Raw genomic sequence first — 17,049 nt, 5'->3', positions numbered from 1 at the left:
CATATATGTATATAAACTTATTGTCGAATCGCGTGCCAACAAATCGTTTTAAACGAACATTAAAAATTATCCACGGGGATAAATAATTAATAATAATGATATATTTGTATGTAAGGACATTGGTATTTGCTGGATTTACTCGTGCACCGAAAGTTGATACAAATAACGTAGAAATTGTAGTCAAATTGATTCGTGTATTTTTTTTCTTATAACTTTTAAATATCAAGGTTTAAAGATTTTTTAAAATATAATTTTGTTCTAAATGTTATTAACTAATTTATACTAATTCATAGTAAATTTTATTAGCTTTTCAGTGACATATTAATAAATACATTTTCTAACAATTTTTTGTTATATTTTGTAAAGAACGTTGACTACATCAGACACTTTTTTTAAACTTCCTAAAGTACAAATAATAATTTATGTTTTATGATATATATATATATATATATATATATATATACGTACGTACAAAAAATATACAAAGACTTTAGAAAAACATTTATTTTACATTTGATTCCCTTTTAATTAAAACTCTGCCATATACCACGATTTATATTTTTATTTAATTTTATTTCGTTGCATTTATGGAAAAAACTTTTATATGAAATGATATTTTATTTCATATAAAATATAAATGTTATTTTAAACGACTCTTTAAGCACTTTGCAAAAGATGAAACTGAGGTAATGAATTTTTACTTTAAATGAGAAAAAAAAATGGGTAAAATATCATATGTATATACAAGTTATAATTAACAATTCTTTATATATATTTCAAAAACTCATATATAATTTTATTGACATTTTTCCAACCCAACAAATCAAGTTGTTTCTTTATCGATTATTAAATAAATAAAACATCACAGAATTGATATGAATCTTTCTATATGAATATTTCAATTTGTATTTATATCAGATGTTCTAGAAGTAATAAAGACATTTAATATATACACATGTATATACAAATATATATATACATATATATATATATATATATATATATATATATAAATGTATTCCTCAGATTGAAAACAAATAAAAAAGCCTTCATCATTTCTTGATCATTATTTTCGATAAGACAGAAAGTATGTTTTTATGTTCTGGAAAAATGAATCCCGAGGGAATTTACTATTGAAATATTCTATAAGATGACAGAATATACTATGATATACTATAATTTAGTATATTCTAGTATAATATTGAGAGAAAATAAGAAAATACGACTCCGGGAATAGAATTATTACATTATTTTGCCTCCGGTGTTACAAGAGACTATATATGGGGATATAAATGATATAAATCGGATTTTATTTTGTAAAATGAATTTTCTAAGGTAGATACGATGGAAATAATATTTAATTTATATATAATATATAAACCACGGTTTTTTTCTAACATTTCTAGTATTTATTAATAATTTTTATCTTTAAATGCAACTAGCCACCAAATTAGCTTTTCGGTACCATAAGTAAAAGTATAGTGATTTTTTTAAATATAATTTTGTTCTAAAAGTTATCAATTAATTTATACCATTTTGTAGTAAATTTTATTAGCTTTTCAACCATATATAAAACATACATTATATACACATATAAATATAATATTTTGTATAAATTACCCACGTCTCATATATAATTTTATTCCGATAAAATCTCCGTCCAATTAGGGAATTTCTGTTTTATTTCCAGAAGGAAGGGTTTAAAACAAAAGGTACTTTTTCCTTCTCTGATTGGTTAAAAAATTAGTTTAAAAATGATGGAGTCGGTCGTAAAACCTATGGAATAAATTATTTAAATTAATAAAAATGAATAAATGTTTATTTATGCGAAAGAGTATTCCTCCATATTATATTGTATGGTAATTTGTTCGAAGATGGAAACAACGTTTTCGAATTAAACAACAAATGGGATTTGAATATAGTAATAATAGACATATGAAAATATATAAAAAAATTAATTAAAGTTTGGAGTAAAATTTTAGGTTGAGGAAATCCAAAAAACAATACAAGAAACACTGTCAATGTATTAAATGTCAAAGTTTACCTTTTTCTTAATAATATTTTGTTCTAAATGTTATAAACTTATTTATACCAAGTTATAGTAAATTCCATTAGCTTTTTAATGATATATAATAATAAATACACATTCGAATAAAATTTAAGTGAAATAATGCAAAATATAAAATTTATTATATAAAAATTTATTATATAAAAAAAATGTAACCAACAAAGTATGAAACACATATCTTAACTTCAATTTAAATGTCAAAATTTAGAGGTTTTTTTCAATTCAGTTTTATTCTAAATGTTATTAATTATTTAACAGTGGTTTATTAGCTTTATTTTATCAGCTTTAAAATGACATATCACAATAAATACGTCTTATGATTATTTTTTTGTAATATAAAGCTAAATATAAAAAATGCTCCATCAAAAAATATTAAAAATTTATGTTGAAAGATATAAAACTATGTAATGAAATACAGAAAACTTTATAAAAGTGAGAAGAGAATTATTTTATAAAATATAACAAAATCTTATAAAATATTATGAAACACAAAACAATTTTTTTATTATTTTTTTTTTAATTTCAATAATTATTACAACTGTTAAATAATTAACATCTAGCAATATTGATAAATAATAACATAAATTTAAATAAATAAGAGTGCAAAGAATAGAATTTACATGAAAATAATATCCGTAATATGATGATTGAATATAAAATAATAGAAGCAAATAATAATAAAAATAAAATTAATAAATAATATAAATAAAATTTCTGAATAATAAAATAATACTAGAAAAATAATAAAATATTACAAATTGCAGCAAAGTCTACAAAAATATTGCAGAAATTATAAAATGCAACAAAATTCAAACAAATATTTATAAGTATTATAAAATGCAATAGAATGCAATGAAATTATTTATTATGAAAAAAATAAATAATTTTATACAGGCAATGAAAAATAATAAAGAAATTTAAAAAAATGCAATAAATTGGAGCCTAATATTTAGCATAATATAAATTGTAACAAAATATAACATAATAATTTTGACACATATATGAGTAAAGTATGTATAATAAATAAAGAACAGAATTATAATAAAAAAATCGGTTAACTTTGACATTTAATAAGTTGACAGTATATGTTCATGCATTTATTTATATTTTGCGTTATTTAGCAAAAAAGTTATTAAAGAATGTACTTATTGTTATATATTATTAAAAAGCTAATAAAATTTACTATAAGTTGTTGTAATTTAATTAATAACATTTAGAACAAAATTATATTATAAACTAGCTGTAGGTGGAATTCTGTCTTGAGGCAATTATGGCATCGTGCCTTAAGGCAAATTGCTGGAACTTCCCGTACCGTATCGAAATGTTCGAGGAATACTGAATGTTTTCAAATAGATTATTATAAATATTGTAACATTGTGTAATATTTATAAGAATTATATAAACCGAATTGCAGATTTGAAATTATTTGTAAAGTATATTAGAACTATAGTCAGAATTAAAAACAAAATCTGAAATATTTTCGATATACAAAAAACTAAAAAAAAAAAAAATTGGAACAAAAATTTTTTTTTCATATTTTGTTAAGACAAGCAGAAAGTTCTTTGAATCATTTAAATCGGACGCTTAGTTATCTCAAAAATTGCCATTTTTTACATATTTAGCTTCGTATCTTCAAAATGTCTGGGCCTGCCTTTGCCAAAAACTAATAAACACTTCTCCCATTCATTACTAATTGAATGCTTTTTAGATCATTCAAATCGGATACTCCGTTCTCTCAAAAATTCGATTTATATTTTCTGCATTCTTTGCTCCGTATCTCCGAAACGGCTGGACCTGCCTTTGCCAAAAACTAATCAGCTGTTTTCCCTATCAATAGGAATCGAATGTTTTTTGAACCATTCAAATCGGTTGATCCGTACGCCCGAAAACGTGGGCGAAAATATGTATCCATACATACATACATACACACACACACATCCATTTTTTCTGAGGTATGCCAAAACGTTCAGAAACCTTCAAAACGTCGAGAAATGTAAAAATTTTGAATTTCGATTTTCGGCCCATTACAATAACTTACCCTACGGGAAGTTAAAAATCAACCAACTTTGATATTTTATGATAATTTTTGATATATTTTGACAGTATTCGCTTTTGCTTTTTTTATATTTTGCATTATATGTCGAAAACTTGTTAGAACATGTATTTATTGTTATATATCATTTAAAAGCTAATAAAATTTATTATAACTTGGTATACATTAGTTTATAACATTTAGAACAAACTTGTATTCAAAAAAATCGATAAACTTTGACATTTAATATGTTGACAGTGTTTCTTGTATTAACAAAAATGTACTGTTTTTTGTGTTTTCTCAATCTTAAATTTTACTCCAAACTTTAATTAATGTTTTTATATTTTCATAGACAAGACAAAGTCTACAAAAATATTGTAGGGATTATAAAATGCAGCAAAATTCAAACAAATATTTATAAATATTATAAAATGCAATAAAATTTATTATGAATAAAATAATTTTCAAAAAATGCAATAAAAAGCTTGCCAATATTTAGCATAATATAAATTGTAACAAAATATAGCATCATAATTTTAACATGTATATGAGTATAGTATGTATAATAATTTCCAATACATAATACATAAATTTAATTAATACGTTTTGTATCGCATCCTCGCCATCTCCCAGTGTGTAGATCTATTTATAGAGAAAATAGCTCCTTATATATACAGTTTCTCATTAAGATTTCGCACTTCCTATCTTTTCCCTTACCCTAAATTTTCACCCTCTTCCACCCTTTACTCTCGGAAACGGCAACCGGAAATTTCCTGTTATCAATCCTAGGAGCTAAATAATAAATTTCCTCTCTCTTGGTGTAATCTTTGGATTAACTTAGTAACGAGAATAGATTTAGTTCAAGAGATTTAGGTGAAAAATTTCAGGTGATTTAATTCACTAAAGGTAAAATAATCAGGTGCTTAGGGTTAGGTAATTAATAGTTAAATTTTATTTAAACTTCATATAATTGTACCTGAAATTATGTATTAAAAGTTTTTCAGGGCGAGAAATGAAAGAAAGTTACTTGTTTAATTCTTTTAAGTTTAGAGTCAAAATTTGTTTGGACATACATATGTTTTTATATAACATTAGAAAGCTAATAAAATTTGCTACAACTTAGTATGTATTAGTTAATAACCTATAGAACAAAATTATATTTAAAAAAATCTTTAAACCTTGACATTCAATACGTAGACAGTATTTGTTCTTGCATTTGGAAAGCTAATGAAATTTACAATAAATCTGTATAAATTAGTTAATAACTTTTAGAACAAAATTATACAAAAAAAAGAGTGCGCGTAAGGATCACACGCGATTGAAGTAAAACTTATTTGATACTGTATAAAGTAGCAAATTTAAGTTGAGTAAAAATAAATACATCATATAAAAATTTTGAATAATGTCTATTAGTAATATGGTAACACTCGTGATGCACACATTTATTGGTGTCGTCAATCATTATACACATTTATATAATGATAAATTATAAATTATATATTTATGATTACATTAAAAATATATATAATATTTACAAACAATAATGTAATCAAAGTCGTACTTGAAATATGACATGATCGTTTTAAAGTAATTGCTGATTAATAAATTCTATAATATTCGTTCACACAGTGGATTATGTTAAACAACGCCTAAACAAGTATTGTTTTTGCAAATTAACTCATCCTGTAACAATTGTGTTTGAAGAACTTCATGTAATTGAAATTAACATACATTCATTTACTGTTTGTATTCTTTTTTACTTTTTCGCTGACGATATAATCTCATTCCTTGAACAGCTGTAATATCCGTCTTGCCTAACAAATTGAAGCCATACTTTTATATTTGTTTTATTTATCAAGCCCTGCACATTGCTTGATCTATGAATCATTTGCTTTTTTATGTGAACGTTAATGCAATGGTCATCATCAATATTACGAGGTAATAAATTAACCATATTATTAATGTCAACAGGCACATTTATAATTTGGCCAAACATTCCAAATTGTCCATTTGCATGTCGCAATCGTCTAATTTGCATGAAACACAACCTAGGTGAAATTAACCTTTCAGATACAGTATCTAGTTTAGGTAGATAATTTGGTATAGGTGGAAATACAAACTCGTTAAATTTACAGAAAGTGGGAATTTTACCCGAATTTAATATCTTTCGACAAGTTTGACATCCAACCTGATTATTTTATCCAACCTAACCCATGTCGCGCCTAAAGAAGTTTTACTTCAAAAAATGTTTAGAGACTACGAGCTAAATACAAAACTCAAGTGAAAGTCGACACATTTTGTTTTGTTTTTGACATATGATTTGACATTTGATGTATTTTTTGTTTTGCTCGCAGAAAGAACGTATGAACCATTTTTTTTTTAAATTTAGCTTTATATTGCTAAAATTTATTAAAACACTTATATATTATTATATACCACTAGAAAGCTTATAAATGTTACTATAAGTCTGTGTATATGAATTTTTAACCTTCAGAACAAAATTATATAAAAAAAATAGTCAAACTTTGAGATTAAACATCGAAGCCCAAAAATGTACCATCAGTTTCCTACTATTATAATCGTACTATTTAATTTATTTATTCATACAATTATTTTTAACTCGAACTTTTTCTTCTTCGAACAAGTTTTACCTAACTAATTGGTCGACATTAGAAAAGGGCACATTTCTTTAAATATGAAATTATCGAACGAGTCTTGTTCAAATAATAAGAGTCTTGTGTTTTTCTTGAAAACACTTCAACAAATATTTACCAACATCTTTTAAATTAAACAAAAAAATAAAATACTCTACTACTATACTCAAGTTGTGTGCTTTTGTTTATTTATAACATTCATATTTGTATTTATTTTATTCATTTTCAAGGGGTAATAGAGGGAGAGCTGGGGGAAGAAATACATACATATTTAACATGGTACAAAGTTTTACTATTTGTTAAATATAATTTTGTTTTATACGATGAAAATTGATATACAGAGACTTATAGTAAATTTTATGAGCTTTCTAACGATATATAATAATAAATATGTGTTGTAATATATTTAAAAAATATCAGGCAAAAATTAAAAACAATACACTAGTTTTTGGTACACATTCTGAGTACGATATTTAATTTCAAAGTTTGACTAATTTTTTTAATATGATTTTGTTCTAAACGATAAAAATTGATATACACAGACTTATAGTAAATTCTATAAGCTTTCTAATGATGTATAATAATATATATGTGTTTTAATAAATTTACACAATATTAGACAAAATTTAAAAAAAAAATGTATATCAGTAAAACACTTTACAAATTTTGTTCATTTGACAAATTTTATTACCAAAAAACATTTTTCCCATAATTTTTATTTTTTATCATCTATATATTTTTCCACCAGCTCTCCTTTTACCTTTTACAAAGGTAAATTCTCCTTTTACCACAACGAAAGAAATATGTTCTTTGTTGTTGATTTAACCTTTTTCGAAACGATGTTTATTTAGTACGGAACCTAATAATAATATTCCATTCCATGTTTGAAGTAATTAAAATTTCTACTCTGGAATATGAATATTAAATATATGTACTTCTGTTCTGTTTTTTCAGGAAAAGGAAACAGACGTGGAATCGTACACTGAGGGAGTAAATGGACACAGGTAAGTTTGGATTTAGAAACTGTTTTTTGGTTAAATTTTGTTCTGGGTGCTATTAAAGTGTTTTGATGGGGTTGTAGTAAATTTTATTAGCTTTCTATTGATATATAATAATACGTTAGTTTTCAAACAAATTTTACTAATATAATGCTAAATACGGAACCCAAAAATGTAACCCAAATTTTACATCTTGTTAGGTGCCATTATCACTTTAAAGTTTGATGATTTTTTATATAAAAATTTGTTCTAAATGTTATAAATTTGTTTATGCACTGTTGCAGTAAATTTTATTGGCTTTTCAATGATATATAATATTAAACAGGGGTTTGAACAAATTTTGTCACTATAATGCAAAATGTCACCTCGAAATAAACGAGTCATATGCAATTCAGCACTTCAATTTCGAAGTTAAACTATTTTTTTTTTCAATAAATTTTGTTTTAAAGTTTAGAAATCGGTTGATAAACGACTGTAGTAAATTTTATTAGCTTTTTGGTGATATATAATAATAATTAGCTATTCAAACAAATTTGTGGTATAACATTTGCTAGATATGAAAAAGTTTAACCAAATATCAGTACGAGTTAAACCAGATTTTCAAATTCAAAGTTTGACTATTTTTTCTGTTTAAATTTTTATATATATATATATATATATATATATATATATAAACTTAAAATTGTCCATTTCTACACAAAAACTGTCGTAAAAAAGTTAGCACTTTAAAAATAAAAAATATTTTCTTCAAACAATTCACATGCTAATAAATCCTTCTAATTAATAAAAAAAACAGACAACAGCTTCATTATATCCTTCGGCTACCACATTTAGATAAAAAATCCTTTTTTCCTATTTTTTGTTCAATTTTATTTTATCCTGGTCATAAATTTCGATGAAAAACAGATGGACCTCAAACAAATGGACAAATTTATCGAATTTAGATAATTTTTACGGTTGACAGCCCTATTATTTATTTAGAGATTAATTTTATTGGACTTCAAAGAACAAATTTTGTACCGACAAAATAAATAGGCTTTTAATTAATTTTTAAAATTTAATTTTTGGTTCGATATTCAATTTCCGAAGTTTGACTAATTTTTTTAATATAATTTTGTTCTAAATTTAAATGAAAAACTTAAAATTTAAGTACTACATATTATAGTACACACATTGAAGTATATTTGTCAAAAACTTACAGATTTATACTACCATTGGTTTACCCTGAAGAGCTCCTCAAACTAAGCATTAACAACGTCTAATTTTCAATTAAAATGTGATATATAAATGCGCTTTGTACAGAAAAGAATTTTTTTGTAAACGATTATTCGGATTTTCATAAATCTTCCTGAAGTTTGTTAAGGGAATTTTCTATAATTTTTTGAATAATAGAAATATAGTTAGATTGTAGAAATAAGTGGAAAAAATACAAAAAACCGCTTATTATTGACATTGAAAATATTTGAGGCATTGTTTGACAAGAACAAATGAAGACTGTCATTTGCCAAATACTCATAGGCTAAGACAATATTAAAATATAATATATTTATGATTATGAATAAGAAAAATGCAAAACTCAAATTTGAATTAATACATATTATTGTAGACATATTGAACTATAATTTACTACGTTTTACTAATTGTTGACCCTGAAGAGCTCCTCAAAATCCAACTCGTAATTATCAATTCCTACATACATTGGCCACCTGTCGGTCGGTTCATCTGTGAGCTCTTAATTTTTATTACCAAGATAAAAAAAAGTAGAGTGAAGAGATCGAAAGACCAACGAAGAAATAACAACTTACATGAAGACCACACACAAATGAAGACAAGACAAGAAAAGAAGATACATAATTAATTCGATACTGGAGGTCTTGAAGAAAAATTGTGACACAAATGTTGATTTTGAGGAACTCTTCAGGTACTACGGAAAAACTCTAATTTCAATAATGCCTCAAATATTTTCAATGTCAATCAATGATAAGCTGTTTTTTGCAATTTTTTCCATTTATTTCTACAATCTAACTATATTTCTATGAATCAAAAAATCCTAGAAAATTCTCTTAACAAACTTCAGGAAGATTTATCAAAATCCGAATAATCGTTCTTAATTTGTGTACTTTAATATGCAGTAGTTAAATTTACAAGTTTTTATTGAAAATTATATAATTAATTCGATACTGGAGGTCTCGAAGAAAATTGTGACACAAATGTAGATTTTGAGGAACTCTTCAGGTACTACAAAACTCTAATTTCAATAATGCCTCAAATATTTTCAATGTCAATCAATGATAAGCTGTTTTTTGCAATTTTTTCCATTTATTTCTACAATCTAACTATATTTCTATGAATCAAAAAATCCTAGAAAATTCTCTTAACAAACTTCAGGAAGATTTATCAAAATCCGAATAATCGTTCTTAATTTGTGTACTTTAATATGCAGTAGTTAAATTTACAAGTTTTTATTGAAAATTATATAATTAATTCGATACTGGAGGTCTCGAAGAAAATTGTGACACAAATGTAGATTTTGAGGAGCTCTTCAGGATAAATCGTTGGTACTATAAAACTCAAATTTCAATAATGCCTCAAATATTTTCAATGTCAATCAATGAATGATAAGCGGTTTTTTGTATTTCTTTCCATTTATTTCTACAATCTAACTATATTTCTATGAATCAAAAAATCCTAAAAAATTCCTTTAACAAACTTCAGAAAGATTTATCAAAATCCGAATAATCGTTCTCAATTCGTGCACTTTAATATGTAGTAGTTAAATTTACAAGTTCTTATTAAAAATTTGTACATATTATTAATTTTCTCAACAAAGCGCTATGTATTCTATAGTTATGTATTCAATGACGTTTTTAGGAAGCTCTTCAGGCTAAACAGTGGGTACTAGAATGCTGTAATTTTTGATAAAAATAGTTTAATATATGTTAATTTTATTTACAGTTTTATTTGAATTTCTAATATTTTTTCCCAACATATATCTTATATATAAAATTCTTCTGTAATGGTGTATAAAAGATTAATCCTCCTGAACGATTATTCGGATTTTCATAAATCTTCCTGAAGTTTGTTAAGGGATTTTTTTAGGATTTTTTGAATTATAGAAATATAGTTAGATCGTAGAAATAAATGGCAAAAATTACAAAAAACCGCTTATCATTCATCGAGTTTTTTATTGGTATCAACATTTTTTGTTTATAAGAGTGTACGTTATCAACGTTGTTTTTAAAGAGCTCTTCAGGCTAAACCATCGAAACCACATAGCGGTAATCTTCCTGGATTATAATTTACTATGTCTAAATCCTTGTCCACCAATGTTTTAAATCCAATTTTTCTTTATGTACCCATTAAAAATATTATTAGAACAGAAACCATTTCGAGTCGAAAATTAAGACCGTTAAAATACATTTCGGATTTTCCATTAATAATAATTAAAAGGCAGAAGAAAAACAGATTTAGTATGAAAATTAAGAAAACAGTTACTTGCCAAGAGGAAACTTTGTAGAAAGTTTCGGAAAAGTTTTGGAGAAGCAGGCGAAAACAATTGTTTTAGGAGAATTAATTTTGCGAATTTAACTGTTTGGGGCAGATTATTAAATATATATATATATATATATATATATATATATATATATTATAACAATTTAAAACAATTCCATGTCAAAAAGCAATGAAATTTTCTTAATTTTTCAAACACCTGTCTGACTTTTTTTACATTTACTGCCGACAGACAGTCCTTTTTATCTTAAAATTATCTCAAATCTTTCGGTAAATTAAATCTTTATCTTATCTATCATACAATTACTTCAATTTCGTTCGTAATTGCCCGTGAAAAATATTCCTTTTCTTTTATGATATCTTATCTGAAGATACAAAAGAATTCAAGGTATTAAAAAGGTTTTTTTTTGCAAAATAAAGTAGTCTAAAAAGGAACTTTTGAAAAAAATATATTTAATCTAGATAAAGACGGACTTTTTGTTTATCTATATAAAGATAATTTTTATTTAACGGTTTAAATAATTATTTTATTTTCAGTTATATAAAGATAAAAATGTGCTTTGAGTTTTATGGATGGATTATTATTTTTAATAACTTTACAATGTTGTAATAAAATAAAAATTTTGTTGGTCGCACCGTTTGTACTACAATCTTGCAATTTTACAAAATTATACTTTAATATGTCTATTTTAACAACAAATACTAAAACCTATGATTTTGTACACCCAAAATTAGTTACACAATTTTTTGCAAAAATGCACTGGGCATATATATTACTCTATTAATTTTGTTGGTAAATATATAAAAGACTTATGTGATAAATGTTCACATAAGTCTTTTGAGAAATAATTTATTTAACGAGCTCTTCAGGACGTACACATATGAAATTTTAGTATGCTACTTCTTAATGTATATACTTTAGTAAAAAATAGTAAAATTTGTAAGTTTTCACACAAAAATTTAAAATATTTTTAACTAACCATAAAAAGTGCATCGTTATACATTTCACTTTGATCACATAAGTCTTTTGAGAAATAATTTATTTAGCGAGATCTTCAGGACGTACACAGATGAAACTTTAGTGTGTTACTTCTTAATCTGTATACTTTAGTAAAAAATAGTTAAATTTGTACGTTTTCTCACAAAATTTTAAGATATTTTTAACTAACCATAAAAAGTGCATTGTAATACATTTCATTTTGATCACATAAGTCTTTTGAGAAATAATTTATTTAGCGAGCTCTTCAGGACGTACACATATGCAATATTAGTATGCTACTTCTTAATATGTATACTTCAGTAAAAAATAGTAAAATTTGTAAGTTTTTTCAAGTGTTTTTGAATGTAAATTTTTATAAAATAATTAAATATTTTTCACCACAAATTTTAAATTCCTCCTTGCAATTCCTTATAGACAGACGGATTTCTAGACGATTTGTTCCCAACAAAAAGCCTAAATTCCTTTACAAAAACCTGTCATCTGTCTGTCTATTATTCTGTGACAAATAATTCCTTTCAATTCCCTTCGAAATTCTTCAATTTAGTGTAAAATTACACGAACCGACAAACAAATCTGGAGCAAAACACATTTAGGCGTTTAATTTAGGGTAGACTAGGGAAACGAGGCATAGGTGTATGTATATATTATATGTATAGGTGTTGGTCCTTTATTATAGGTGTTGTTTGGGGCTTATGTGTAATACGAGATCTCACAAACAAATCCTGACAAAAGGAAACTGAATGCGCTAAATACACGCATTTAGTATTATATTATTCATTCATTCATGGTATACATCGGTTTTAGTATTTGTTGTTTAAGGATCATTCATTCGCAAGAAATTACGGATAAAGAATAGATTTATATATATATATATAATATATATATATATATACAAAATTGTGCGAATTATTTTGAACAGTTCCGAATCAGACAGATCTTCAGTAATAATATTTTTAAAATATTCTCCTGGTCCCACCGTTTGTACTACAACCTTGTAATTAGGGTAAATTATTATTCAAAGAGTCTATTATAACAACAAATACTAAAATTGATATTTGTTTTTATTCAAAATTAATTAAAAATGTTTTTCTATTTAAATGCAACATTAATAGTAAACATCAAATAAAACCATCGGTAATATAATATTAATATATGAAATTAAAATTTATATGTGTATAAAGTATATTCTTGACGAGTTAGTGAAAATTGGAAATTGAGAGTATTACTATTCGATGGCAAATTAAAAATGTTTCTAGAACACCTTTTTGAATCACCAAAATATCTGCAATAGTTTTTATAAAATTGCATTTTTACACTTTGCAAATTTTATAAGTTGTAAAAATCAATATGGATCCTGTAAAATCGAAATGTTTAAAGATGCAATATCTCGGGAACGCTTTGAGATATTTTAGAAATTCAAAAAGTTGTTCATATAATACTTTCAATTTGCCATCGAAATGTGTTAATCACGATCTGCTACTTTAACTCGTTCACTGAGAATGCAACATTAATTTGCATACTCATATAGGAAACATCAAACATCACAATCTGTAGTAATAATTCAACTATAAAAATATGTTAAACAACTATATATATACTACCAACTTGCATTGTTAACTATTTCTTTAAATCCTGAAGATTTATTTATGTAAAATATATGTCTTGATGAATTAGTGAAAATTGGAAATCGAGAGTATTACTATTCGATGGCTTATATAAAATGTTCTAAGAACAACTTTTTGAATCACCAAAATATCTGCAATGGTTTTTACAAAATTGCATTTTTACACTTTGCCAATTTTATAAGTTGTAAAAAATCAATATGGATCCTGCGAAATCGAAATGTTTAAAAATGCAATATCTCGAGAACGCTTTGAGATATTTTGGAAATTCAAAAAGTCCCTTATATAATACTTTCAATTTGCCATCGAACTGTGTTATTCACGATTTGCTGTTTTAACTCTTTCGCTAAGAATGCAATATTAATTTGCATACTCATATAGAAATGTAATAAAACCTTAAGGTAAGATACATACTATGGACTTGCATTGTTAACTATTTCTCTAGATCCTTGACATCTATATAATTTGAAATAAATATTGTTCAATATGTCTATTATAATAACAAACAACTAAAATTTATATGTCTTTATACATAATAATAATAAGAATTAATTTTGTCACAATGTTAGTGTAATTTGCTATCAAGTTAAATATTTTTAAAAAATTTTTGTGGCCTCACCGTTTGTACTACAGTCTTATAATTTGATCTGAATATTTTTCAATATGTTTATTATAACACTAAATACAAAAATTGATAAGTCTTCATATAAAATATTGATAAAAAAAAGATTTTGTGGATTAACTCACAATGCTAGTGTAATTTGCTCTAAGGTTAAATAATATTTTTAAAAAATTCTTGTGGCCGCACCGTTTGTACTACAGTCTTATAATTTGGCATGAATATTTTTCAATATGTTTATTATAACACTAAATACTGAAATTGATAAGTCTTTATATAAAATATTAAGAAAAAATGATTTTGTGGATAAACTCACAAGGTGAGTGTAAATTGCTCTAAAGTACATTTAGTGATCAATTATAAAACCTAGTATCCAAATTATCTGCTTTTGAATTATCCAAAACTAGTCTAGTTTAATAAGTTACTAATTCGGCTCTGTGTGTAACAAAATCACACACAAACATACACACACATGTATGTCCTCTGTGTCCATAGGTGTATTTAACACCTGGATCGTTACGGATTAAGACACGCGGACAAAAGGTGTCTCTTTTATATATATATATATATATATATATATATATATATATATAATGTTCTCTTTGACAAATTCCTCCTTTTGAGAAATGAATGAAAAATCGGCACATTATCCTTTATATAATAAACCATTTATTTGTCGCCTCATTGTGTGAAATCACGTTTGTTATTTCTGTCGAGAATTTTGCGCTCGATTTTAGATTTATATACAGTTTTTGTTATTTATTCTGAATTCTGAAAAGTATAATGCTCTTTTACATCTTATATATATACTAGATGACCCGACAGACGTTGTCCTGTACCCACATCTACGTTTTTTTTAATATCCTATACTAATATTTACCGTTCAGTTAAAAATAATAATGATTGTTTTTCGAATTACTATTTACACCACTATATGAGTGATGTATAATTACATGATTTTTGTTAAAAGGTATATTTTTAAAGATATTAGCAAAAGGCGATGGAAAACGTAAAAAAGGAAAGAATTTTCAGTAGCCAGTAACATGCAAAGTATTTGCTTTTTTGAAAAACATTATAAAATATTTTTGACTTCTAATTAGTTCTTGTATCGATATCCGAGGTTATTTTGAAAAAAATTAAATTACACCACTGAAAAGGGATGTCATCCCCCCGAGAAGTGGCAAAGATGTCTAAATTATTTTCACTTTTAACCTTGAGAGTAAGATGAGCCTAATTCTAAAATTTCATGTAAATTGGAGAACAGAAAAAAAATTCTGACACAAAATGCTCCATTGGCTTGAGTAAATATTCCAAATATATGCCACACATATGAATTTTTGACACAATGAAACTTCTAAATAATTTTTTAAATAAGTATTTTTTTTGTATTGTGATTTAGTAAAGTAAGGCAAAACACGACTGCATTAGTTAAAAAATAATAATCTGTCAAATAGAATCACTGACAGTCCACAACCATGTTGACTGAATTTTATTATATTATTTTAATTTTTGGCACATCTCAGCTGCTTTTTGGCAATAATAATGTAGACATTACATTTTTCTTATTTATAACAATAAATATATTATATTTTAATATTGTCTACTGATAATAATACATAAGTGTTCAAACAAATTTTACCAATATATTGCTAAATACGCAAAAATTTAACCCAAAATATACGTCAATCTAGTCTTTTTAGGTGCGATTATCAGTTTTAAAGTTTGATGATTATTTATATTAAAATTTGTTCTAAATGTTATAAATTTGTTTATGCACTGTTACAGTAAATTTTATTGGCTTTTCAATGATATATAATAATAAACAGAGTTTGTCACTAAACAAATTTTGTCACTATAATATAAAATGTAGAAAAATGTCACCTCGAAATAAAAGAGTCATATGCAATTCAGCACTTCAATTTCGAAGTTTAACTTTTTTTCTAATAAATTTTGTTCTAAAGATTAAAAATTGGATTGTACACGACTGTAGTCAATTTTATTAGCTTTTTGGTGATTTATAATAATAATTAGCCAATCAAACAAATTTTTGGTATAATATTGCTAGATATAAAAAAATGTAATCAAATATCAGTACGAGTTAAACCAGATTTTCAAATTTAAAGTTTGACTATTTTTTCTGTATAAATTTATATATATATATATATATATATATATATATATATATATATAACTTAAAATTGTCCATTTCGACACAAAAACTGTCGTAAAAAAGTTAACACTTTAAAAATAAAAAATATTTTCTTCAAACAATTCACATGCTAATAAATCCTTCTAATTAATACAAAAAACAGACAACAGCTTCATTATATCCTTCGGCTACCACATTTAGATGAAAAATCCTTTTTTCTATTTTTCTTATGTTTGGCAAATGACAGTCTTCATTTGTTTTTAATGTCAAACAATGCCTCAAATATTTTTAAAGTCGATCAATGATAAGCAGTTTTTTGTAATTTTTTCCATTTATTTCTACAATCTTACTATATTTCTATGAATCAAAAACTCTTAGAAAATTTCCTTAACAAATT

General features: G+C 24.9%; 1 protein-coding gene across 1 annotated transcript in view; it reads left to right on the top strand.

Moving 5' to 3' along the window:
* Positions 1-17,049, top strand: part of LOC113389184 (lambda-crystallin homolog) — a 229,386-nt gene that overhangs the window by 187,705 nt on the left and 24,632 nt on the right. The window contains exon 4 of the mRNA XM_026626240.1: positions 7,709-7,758. Within this exon, the coding sequence (XP_026482025.1) occupies positions 7,709-7,758 (50 nt within the window). The remainder of the gene's footprint in view (positions 1-7,708; positions 7,759-17,049) is intronic.

This window comes from Ctenocephalides felis, unplaced genomic scaffold (assembly GCF_003426905.1).
Source record: "Ctenocephalides felis isolate EL2017-DRISC unplaced genomic scaffold, ASM342690v1 CF-g0.4_SCAFFOLD_03573, whole genome shotgun sequence".
Lineage (NCBI taxonomy): Eukaryota > Metazoa > Arthropoda > Insecta > Siphonaptera > Pulicidae > Ctenocephalides > Ctenocephalides felis.
This window is presented reverse-complemented; position numbering and strand designations above follow the sequence as displayed.